The 11,605-nt window shown below is 38.3% G+C and overlaps 1 protein-coding gene across 1 annotated transcript; it reads right to left on the bottom strand.

Moving 5' to 3' along the window:
• Nucleotides 1-3: 3 nt before the first annotated feature.
• Nucleotides 4-9,704, bottom strand: znf592 (zinc finger protein 592). The gene is made up of 9 exons (XM_034685481.1): nt 9,509-9,704; nt 6,850-9,068; nt 5,238-5,416; nt 4,983-5,156; nt 4,734-4,893; nt 3,791-4,012; nt 2,576-2,688; nt 2,319-2,460; nt 4-2,218 (listed from the first exon to the last, which is right to left on the bottom strand). The coding sequence occupies exons 2-9, from the start codon at nt 9,046-9,048 to the stop codon at nt 1,691-1,693; spliced, it is 3,717 nt and encodes a 1,238-aa protein (XP_034541372.1). The 5' UTR covers nt 9,049-9,068; nt 9,509-9,704; the 3' UTR covers nt 4-1,690.
• Nucleotides 9,705-11,605: the final 1,901 nt, after the last annotated feature.

Here is an 11,605-nt window from a genome sequence, read left to right as displayed (position 1 = left end):
AAATGTTATTAAATGCACCAGTTTAATTTGAAGTACTTTATGTAAACATTACAGCAAGGCACATGGGCCACTGCATGCTGAATAGATGTAATGGCTTAAGAAATGCTGTGAATCCAGGGTTCATTGGCTAGTGTATGTACACAGGTTACTTTCCTATACGACTCCTCACTGTACACAGTATCAAAAGTACAAATATCTTTCAACAAGCAGTACAAAAGAAGAAGTCGTGAACAAGTCATTCTTTTTCAGCATCTGCAGTCGAACATCTGCAGTGTGGTGACAAAAAGACTTTACATAACAGAGAAACAAAGAGCTTGTATAGCACTTAAATAGAAAAGGTAACGTGCCAAGCAGTCAATATGACCATATAGCCTCAATATCCTTCCCAAAATAATTTATAAAATTTAATAATGTGGGATAATACTCATTTTATATACTCATTTTTTTACATTGCACTGAGATAACCTGCAACTCCTCAAAACCTTTCATTAACAATCACTGCCTTTGTTCATGGAGGTAGGAACTGTCATGTACTCAACACAAAACAAGAGGTGCTGTTTTACAAATCAGGACCTGCACACATCAAGGACACGCCATAGTGAAATGTGTTTTCTCTGAGTTGATTCCTACTAGACACTTCTAGTATTATATTATAATGAATATTAATAAAAGATGCAGCTTCATGTTAACAGGGCCTAATTTATAAAACATTTTCACTTTCAAACCAGCTCTAGATCATCCAAAACAATATACCCTGATTTGACATAACATTGACTTTTCACCTGCCTGAAAAAAATACACTTCTGGCAATTTGAGGTATTTTCAACACTGCTGCACTGCACATCCAATACCTTTCCATTTTACCCCTGAACACTGAGTAAAAAAAGAACAAAAAGAACACATAAATGGTTATTTCTTACTAAACACATGCATCCAAAACTCAAACATGTTCATCCAACAGGAAGAAACGCATTTTTAGAATGCCTCAATAGTCAAAACAAAGTCTTATGATTAGCCTAATTTCAGTTATTTAGGCTTTGCTAAGTGAGCTTTTATTTGAACTCAAGATATTTTAAACTTCAGTAAACCAAGTAGAAATAAATAAGGCTTTAAGGTAATACTGAATAACAAAAATGATGATTTGTTATAAGTTGAGGCTTGAATTCTAGGTTTGGACTGCAAAGGATTTTTTTTAACACGGTCATGTCATAGAAGCTGAAAGCTGAATACCAATAAGGTTGAAATGAAGTATCAAATACTTCAGACTAAATGCAAGCAATTGAAATTACCATTCATTACAAAGGCAAAAAGAAATCCACCCATCCACTTTTACTACAATCAATACAAGACCTACACACTAACAGACATTCCTGAGTCTCCGGTCAAAGTGGATGAAACATATGGAGGGAAAAAAGAAATAAGAAAAGGCTCTGCAATAAAATGTGTGCAGTTGTGTCTGGAAGGCAAGATTAATATATTACCCACATGCAATGTTAAATAAAAATAATTAAAAGATAGTTATACGTTTATTAAGATAATATCCTTTACTAAATGTGAAGGCTCTTTTTTAAATATACTGCACAGGCTCTAATCAATATGAAAGAAATTTCAAATAAAAGCCCAAACACTTTGTACCACCTCCACCCAGAACATCAAATGTTCTGTTACCATCACATGAAAAGTAAAGACATTAAAGCAGCTTTAAAGAGGTGTTCAGGGAGACTGCTTCTTTCTGAGAGTGAGTGCTCATTTTTAAATTACTGTCCACGGTCTTGTCACAGTGCAGACCTGCTGGCACTCCGTCCTGTGAGGGCTCAGGTTCATTAAGCTCCGATAACGAGTCTCTGACCTCGTCAGTATCTTCGTATCCGTCAGGCTCACTCTCCTGCTCCGTCTCCCTAACCTTTACTGTTTCTGCCACTTCCTCTTTTTTCCCCCCTTCCTCGGGATCTTTAATTTTGTGCACAATAAAAAGATGTCTGTTGAGAGACAACACAGATGTGAAACACAGGCCACAGTGAAGGCACTGAGGAGTGTTTTCATCAGTTTTATGCTGTGGTATGTGCTGCTGGAACTTTGTACTATCATCCGTGATGAAGCCACACTTTGAACAGCGGAAATATGTTTTCAGACGCTTTGCTGAAGGAGCCCCAAGGCTGGACGTGCAGTCCTGACCCCGCTCCTGGTTATCCATGGCAGGTCTTTGTGACACAAGCCCCTGCAAATCACAGAGGTCACATGTTATAAAATAAATGGCAGAAGCACTCAGGGTTTTTGATCTGTAATTACTACTGTGTTGGAAAATCATAATTAAGTACCTTTCGTAAAGCCTTTTTGGATTCCTGGACGGCTGTTTTTGGCATTTGGCTGAGATCAGGATTTTTGATTCCATGCATTAGACTGATGTGGTTCTTCAACGTCACACTTGTTGTAAATATTGTTTTGCTATCTGTGCAATACCTAAATAAAAAAAAGAAGAAAAACATGAAATGGAAGTGAAGGTTGATCAATTTCTGACTGTATTTGATACAGTCCATGGAGAACAGTGAACTATTTTCAAAACAAAAAATCTTACCAACAAGTGTAGATTTTCTTTTTTCCATCGTGGTCACTGCGTATATGTCGCCTCAGACTGGTTGCAGAGTTGAAAGACTGCTCACAATGTCGACATGGATACTTCTTTATGGACTGAAGGAGAAAAAAAACATGAGTTTGCCATCTATAAAAAAAACACTATTTAACCCCCGTTATGTTCATTTCTCTGGATCAGCAATAATGTTCATGGGTCAATTTGACCCAGGGCATATTCAATTATCGAAAAGTGTCAGAAAACAAAAAAATCCCGAAACAATTTTTTTTTTAATCAAATTTTTAACTCCTTTACTAACCATTTAAATCAAGATTTAGTCCATTGGTGTTCTTTAATTCTCACAGATCATGGCTCAATGAGGATAACTCACTTGTTTTTCATTAAAATTCATGTTAAATTTTTTTATGTACATTGGAAAGCCCTAAATATGAATACAATAGTTTTACATGACATAGATTTTTGTTTATTTTACATTTTGAATTTTTTTTTTTTTATCAAGTGATGTTGATAAATTAACATGACACCTCTTCTGTCACGTGCTGCCCAGATTTGTATGCTGCATTTAGCTGGTTTGGAAGGCATAGATTGCTTAAAATAGACTTTTAAAAGGGTCAATTTGACCTGCAACATAACAGGAGGGTTAATTTATTACTTTAGCAATACCTTCTGGTAATAACCATAAATCATATTTTATATCATATTATCAAAATGTCAGTTTATGTACCACACTCAGCTCAAAAAGGTAGTTTTAATCTGTATAATGACGCTTAATTTGAAACAGAAATGTGGCTAACCAAATTAAAGTCCATATACAGTTGTGCTCATAAGTTTACATACCCTGGCAGAATTTATGGTTTCTTGTGTAGTTTCTGTTGTCTTTATGATATAAAAAGAGTAAACACAGTTGTTTGATAAAAATTTTGCTTCAGCCAACCACTAACCATGAGTGAAAAAAAAGTTTTTCTCTCATCATTCCTATTCTCTGAAAAATGGCCCAAAAAAATAACAAATTTTGCCAGGGTATGTAAACTTATGAGCACAACTGTAAGTGTGATTGTTAGATTATCAGATTTATTAAAGTCGTATTACACTGACCCTCCCAATTTCAAACTGAAAAATACATTTGAGCATGCTGCCATAATTCATTATTAAATTCAGCAAGTAAATATTCTGTCAGGGAGTATTCATGTTGTCTCTCACCTTTCCATGTTTGGTCTTCACGTGAGAAACATACAAGTCTCGTTCTTGGAAAAACTGGAGACACTCCCCACACGTCCAGCCAGTGGGTTTCACTCTTGGTTTGCCGTCCTGTGTAGCCTTTTTCCTCGGACTATCTGTCTGTTTCACTGGGCTCTTGTGTTGCTGGACCATTTCTATACTGTGCTCCTCTGTTTCTGCTGTAATGTTTCCTACGTGAATACCCTGCAACACAGAAAAAGAACTTCAAAAATCATTCACTTGATCCTCTCCTCCTAATTTGTCATGATTTATTTTACACACTACTGAATGACACATTGAAAGCCAGTTTGGTGAAAAGTATGATAATCTACCATATGCATGGTTTTGCAGACTAAACATTTTTAAAATGTGCCATGAAAGTGATTGGTAAGAAAAATGACCTGTTCCTTCAAACTATCTTTGGAAACACTGTTGTCAATCAGGCACAAAAAATCTTGAAGGACTCTTCTCATGTTCTTTATTCAGAATATGAATTATTGCCCTCTGGAAGACGGTTCAGAGCGAGCAGACATAAAAGTAATCGCTTCAAGCTCCCCTTCCTCCCTACTTCCAACTCTACTCAACAAACAATCTGCACTAACATAATGCTCTTGTATGAGTATGAGGGTTCACTTACTCTGCACTAATGTTAATATAATATTGCTTTTTACTGTCACATTGGTATCTTATTATTTATTGTATTATTGGTATTGTTGTGTCATTGGTATGCCACAGTGACATGGTTTGTTATTTTGATAGTGCGCATGCTATTGTATATTGGTATGATGAATGAATGTATTGTTTGTGAGCAGCACTGCACTTATGTCCACGACAAATTTCCCCCCCGGGGACAATAAAGTATATCTTATCTTATCTTATTTTAAATAATGTTAAAATGATCAAAAAACTCAAATCAAAGACTTACCTTGAAGTGCTGCATTAACAGCTGCTTTTGGGGGAAAACCGAGTTGCATTCTGGACACTTGAACACACATGTAACCCGCCTGTCAGCATTCTGATGAAAATGCTGCAACAATAACTGCTTCTTCTTGAACACTGTCTCACACGAACACTTAAAAATTAACCTGCAAATGTAAAGAGAAATCAGTTAAAATGACCCATAAAAAAAGATATGAACAACTTCAAGCAGCTAGGTCATGAGATGTTGACTTACTGGGGGGATAGCTTGCTAGCTTTGTGTTTAATGTTTAAATGCACTTCACAGCTGTCAGGGGTCTTGAAGGCAACTGGACAGACGGAGCACTTGTAAAAGACTTCACAGTGTTTCTCCTCAATGTGAGTCTTTTGTCCTTGGAGGGTTTTGAAAACCATATCACAGTGAAGACATCTGAAAGGACAGAGAACTTGATGCCGCCTTTCTGGTTTGTTTTTTTAACAATGTTTGTGTTTCTCATGCATGATCACTTACTTGTACCACGCTTTGCGAGCGTAGTGGAGACAGTTTTCCTTGACATGCTTCTGTATGTCTGCAGAACGACTCATGGCACCACACTCAGGACAGCAATAAGGGGACTTGTGTGCGTGAATGCGTTCGTGAGCTCTGAAGCTGCACTTGTTGGGTAACAGCATGGAGCACACCTTACACATCTGTTCAATAAAAAGAAAATTACAAGAGAGAAAAGATATAAGAGCATGTAAAACACAAACATACACATGATCTCAGTGTCTTTAAATGTTATTGTGGTCAAGTTCTATATTTTTCTGTCTGTTAGAAAATTCAATTCAAAGGCTTCATGGAGCCTAAACTTGATACAGCCTCTGCGCTATCTACTTGAGTTTTTGTACAAAAACATTTAAATATACACAAACTTTAAGTGTTCAACAAAACAAAATGTAGTTGTTTTTTGTCTCAGTACCTCACAGCTCCAACAAAACCAGAGCCGTATGTACAGCAATGTACACTACTACTACTTTTACGTAGGGTTTAACAATTTTACTACTTATATTTTACTGTATCTGTTGTATTGTATTTGTCATTTTAATTGTGCTCTTTTATGCTTGTCTGAATGTTACCAATGCTTTTAATCTTTTAATATAAAGCACATTGAGTTGCCCTTGTGTATGAAATGCGCTATACAAATAAAGCTGCCTTGCCTTGTAATATTGATTTAAATGTTGCTTATTATTTTAATAATTTTAAGAGTTATCTTATTATATTTTTATTTATTCATTAATTTATCTATTTTATCTACTCAGTTTTATAGATATTTTTAGCCTCAGTTTTATTTTCAACTCTTATCCTTACCCTTTTTAAATCTATTTATTTTAACTATTTGTATTCTTAATTTTGATGCTTTAACTTATTTTAATTACAAATATTTTATTGTTGGTGTGAATTAGTCTCTATCTTATTTTATGTTATTTTAATTTGTATTATTATTATTATTATTATTATTATTATTATTATTATTATTATTATTATTATTTTCCCCTAATATGTCTTGCCATTGTTTTATTTCTGCTTCTTTCTTGTTTTTCAATAAAGCACTTTGTCAAATTATTCTGTAAAGCACTTTAGGTGGAATTTGATTTGTATGAAAGGTGCTACAGTTGTGCTCATAAGTTTACATACCCTGGCAGAATTTGTGATATTTTTGGCCATTTTTCAGAGAATATGAATGATTAGAGAAAAACTTTTTTTTCACTCATGGTTAGTGGTTGGGTGAAGCAAAATTTTTATCAAACAACTGTGTTTACTTTTTTTATATCATAAAGACAACAGAAACTACCAAAGAAACCATAAATTCTGCCAGGGTATCTAAACTTATGAGTACAACTGTATATAAATAAAGCTGGATTGATTGATGGACTACAGCATGGTTAATAGTGACCAAGCAAAAGACAGCTTTAAAAAATAATCATCATCCTATATGACCCATTTATAAAAGTTTCAGTAGGAATAAATTGACTCGGGTTTGAGGTCTCAGATGATATGCTTGCAAAGTAAAACAAACACAAAAAGAAGAAATCATAAAACACAGCCAGCTTTAACAGACACTTCCTAAAAACCATGTACTCACTAGTCCTTCCGCATCTTCTGACGGCCTCTGGTAATGGCCTGCAAGTGCTTTGCAGTCAGGTAACTGCTTGTTACACTCTAAACAGCGGAGTCGATGACGAGTGACATTGTCTGGGTACAGAGGCAGGACAGGTTGACTTTTAAGCAAGGGTGACGGTGAGGTGTGCGAGTCCACATTCAAAGGCTCAGCACTCAGGGGAACAAACATTTGTTCCTCTGCTATGGGTTTCATATGAAGCTGTGTACACTGCATCACCATGCCGTTGCTCTTATGCTCCCGTGCGTGAGCCAACAAGGCACACTTATTGAAGAACACCATCGTCTTTGCACAGTGCGTACAGCCTACTTCGATGTGAACACTCCTCCTGCTGTAATGATATGTTAGACTCCTCTCCACCCCAAAGGAGTCCCCGCACTCAAGGCAGCAGTATCCGCGTGGTGGAAGGTTAATGTTGCTCTCCGCAGGGGGGTTCAGGTTGGGCACATATGTAGGCAAGGGGTTGGAATTGTTCAACAGTCTGTTTAAGGTTCCTGCTGCTGTGTTGTGAATGGACGTGCGTGGATGAGGGTTGGCTGGTTTGATCTGATGCACAAGTGGGACAGTGCTGTACACCGTAGAGGAGAGTGTGTGTTTGCTTTGATGATGAGGGGTGGATCGTGCAGCAACTGAAGCAGCGACACTGTGAGGGACCAGGTTCAGACTAGCTAAGTGCATTGCTTTGGGAAGGAAGTTTGTGCCTGTTGATTGACTCATTGTTGCGGATCCCCTCTTAGTTTTCTGCTTATGATGTGTAGCAGAGCGCTTGACAGAACCACTACTACTATGGAATACTGTTGCAGGCTGTGATTTGCTCGTCTTCCTGGAGTTCGCCTCTGATCTTTTGGGTAAAACTTTCTGTGAGGATGCACTTGCTGGGATACTTTTAGTCTGTGTTCTAACAATACTATCACATGCTGCACTTTGAGGCTGATGTGGAGACATATTACAGTAAGAGTCTTCACTAATACTCCGTGAGGGAGAAGATTCATATGCAGAATGAATCTCATCTGTCTCTGAATCTGGTAGCACACTAGTGACTGTGCGCTTGATCTGTCCAGATGTGGTTTTGATGGTCTTAATTCTGACCCTGGGTATGGCAGCAGGCGACCCTGATGCCACTGCTGGGGACACCTTGCCACTACTGTCACTGCAGATACTTACAGGACTATCAGAGGGTTTTACTAACCGTTTCACAGCTTCAAGTGGACTTCTGGGGCTTCTTGGGGAAATGGGCACGTTGGGGCTCGCTTTCATGCATTCATTCTGACCTGTTGAGAACTCTCTGGGATCTTTTCTAGCATTCAGAGCCACCAGGGCCTCAAGGCAGGAGGATAGTTTAGCTGTCTGAGATTTGTCGAGAGGATAAGATGCAGAAATATCTACTGTGGTTCCTGAATTGCAGTCTGTATCAGTAAAGCTGTGATTACTATTTGATGGAGGAAGTGCACTATGTATCCCGAGTGTTTTATCCGTTTCATGACTGGCTAAGATGTCAGAGGGCTCCTTACTTCTTTCACTTTGTGCTACTGTCCTCTCATTACTCTTGGGGATATCAGAGCCCTTGGGACAGTCATCAAACACACTGAGGTCCAGGTTTTTTGAGTTGTCTGCGACTGACGGTTCCAGCAAGACTGAAGCCTCTGGGAAACAGGGTTTCTCAGGGTGCTTTTGACCTCCACTACTTCGAGCATCTTCAGACTCTGGACTGGAGATGGGACTAAAATGAGAGAGGGATTGAGAGAATATAGGTGTTCCATCGGGTTTGTGCTGAACAGGAGCCTTTCCAAGAAGTTCTCTTGAATCCTCCCCATTCAATGCAGAGACAAATGATTTGGATAAATCGGCGTCCGGAGTCTCAACAGAGTCAATAGAGGGCTCGTCTTGCCCGCTGAATCCATTTTGCAGTGCCGGTCCAAAACTTTCCAGTGATTCCTGGCGGCTTGTGTTTTTCACAATAACACTTACAGCAGGGATATCTGCTGTTGCAACACCCTTGTTACTCAACAAGCTGTCATCCAGGCATATCCCTGTGTGTTTCAGCTGACTCTCTGTCTCCTCATGACTTCCCTGTAGGGGCTCTTTGGCATCCAACCCTGTGGCATCTGGGATGTCAAAGGCAGCCAGAAGATCATCAAAATCTGGGGTTTTCATGTCACCCATGGCTGTTCAGTTTCATCAACCTGGAGACATAAAAACACAGAGTTTGCTCACTGCGTCATCTACCAATAAACACAGCAGAAGGAACTACTGTCAAAGCATGAAGAACTAACCCTAACCTTAGTCTGCTGTTGCACAATATGACTTGAAACTGCTGAGAGGCTTGTCTATATCATATATGCTATCGTTAGCTTTAAGCTAGCTGGTCTTCATCTATGAAGCTACTACAAGGAAGGCATTAACGTACACACATTAGCAAACACACGTTTCATGGAGAATTTAAGACTTCCCTTGTCACCAAATTTCGACTTCTTTGTATGCTGTACAACAAAATATCAATTTCTCTCTTCTCTTGGTAGCTGACACAGAAGACAGCTACGGGGCTGATAGCTGGCCCACTAGCTACATAACGGAGCCCAAGCATTAGGAAACTCATGACTTAACAATGCACAAATGCGCTTACCATTTGATCCAGGTACTATTATCATTTCTCTTTAATAAGGTGGATGGTGAATTAACTGCTGGTGTTCACTGGTTCAGTAATGTGTGTCTGTTGCAGGGTTCCATAGCTAGGCTACAAGCTACTAGCGTTTACTTGGTTTTCTTTTTCCTGTTTGGGAGTTTCATGCCCTCAACGAGGTCTTGCAGACAAGAGGCGGTGCCTGGGTCCGTCACTTGCTGCTTCATATTCTCTGAAGGTAGAATGATAATTTGAATGTGAATTTATCCAAAAGATTATGGAAATGAATTGAATCAAAATTTTTCTTGACTGCTAATTATGTTTATTCTCTTAAACTCAAACACGTTGTTTGTTACCAGAGGTGTCAAAAGTATTCACATGCATTACTCAGGTAGAAGTATAGATACTAGGGTTTAAAAAGACTTCTGTAGAAGTTGAAGTATCAACTCAAGCTTTTTACTCAAGTAAAAGTGTAAAAGTACTGGTTTCAAAACTACTTAAAGTATAAAAGTAAAAGTAATTTCATAACCCTACAAAATATAACATTGCTGCTATAATACTGGTTTATTTGCATTAAACAAAATTATGCTTAAAACTATCCTGGTTAACTTACTAAAATTTAAACTACATATCAATATATATATATTGTTTTTGACAATTTCTCCAAATGTAACTGCACAATATTGACCTTCAGACTGTCCACCTCTGTAAACAAGATTATTTGAAGCCAAGTGACTCATTGAATAATAACAAGGGGGCATTATTTGGTATAATCTCACCTCATGAAGTAAAAACTCCAAAAACCTAAAGTTTACTCTCAATCAGATTCAGCCACACTTGATGCTATGAAAATATGACAATGACAAGCGTTGTTATGCATAGACATCTGCTTAAACCACACTAATAGCCCATTGTATATGCGTTTTTAACTTATTAATCATGCATGCACGTTGATTGATCAAGTCTCACGGTCTGTTCTGCAGCCACTGTCCACTCAGCACCCCAGGAGCTGCCTGCTGCTGCCAGACAGCTGCGGTCTAGACGTAAACTGAGACTCGCTTTTTTCCAGAAAGGAATTCTGAATATTTGTTCATTTGTTCAGATAATTTTAGTTATCTTATTGCAGTTATAAAACAAATGAAACACGTAGTGTAGTAGAAAACCCATTTTATTTCAGGCTCATTAAGGGCCCCCCTCCCCACTTTGGCCCTAGGTAGTTAGTCCCACTTTTCCCCCCACTACGACGCCACTTTCAATAACCTATAGCCTTCCCTTTTACAGACACCCTTCAACAACTCTCTACTCTTTTTAATCGTACTTACAATCTTGCATTAAATGATAAAACGACCAGAATATTATGTAAAAAGTTCATATTATATAATTCGTCAGTGCAGACTACTTCTGCCCATTCTGTGTGCATACAATAAGGACATAGGGTAACATTGCACTTGGAACTCCCCTCCCTCCTCCCCTCATCACTAAACAAGGATACTGGTCAGACAAGCCTACACAGCTATTGGATTGACAATATACAGTACACGGAGCCGAGAGAACTCGCGTATGGTATCCTTTAAGGCAGAACTGAGGGAGTCAAAGCTGACAGTTCCCCTTCCCGCTAGTCAGGCTGTAAAGTGGTGACACCACTTCCAGTGCAGTTTGCAGTCACATACACGCCTGCTTCCCGTTAGTATCAGGTATAAACAGTCTATGGGTATAAAGCATGTTATTAGCCTGACTATTTATTTAACAGAGGCATTGCAACAGGACAACAATTGCATACTTACACAGGCAGCAGTTACAGCTTTTTTATTTGATGGAAACAAACCTGCGTTAAGCTAATTCAAGGTTTTATAATTGACTGTGATATATAAAAAAATCGCACTTAATTAGATTAAAGGTAGCATTATGAATGGTTGGATGCTGCTGCAAACAGTTTTGAACTATTAGCCTATCATTTTGTATTGTATGTATAAAGGGGCGTTGCAGTGGGGGGAAAAGTGGGACTGACTACCTAGGGCCTAAGTGGGGAGGGGGCCCCTAATGGGCCTGAAAGTTTTCTACTACACGTTTCTTTTGTTTTATAACTGCAATAAGATAACT

Source organism: Notolabrus celidotus, chromosome 6 (genome assembly GCF_009762535.1).
Source record: "Notolabrus celidotus isolate fNotCel1 chromosome 6, fNotCel1.pri, whole genome shotgun sequence".
Classification (NCBI taxonomy): Eukaryota; Metazoa; Chordata; class Actinopteri; order Labriformes; family Labridae; genus Notolabrus; species Notolabrus celidotus.
This window is presented reverse-complemented; position numbering and strand designations above follow the sequence as displayed.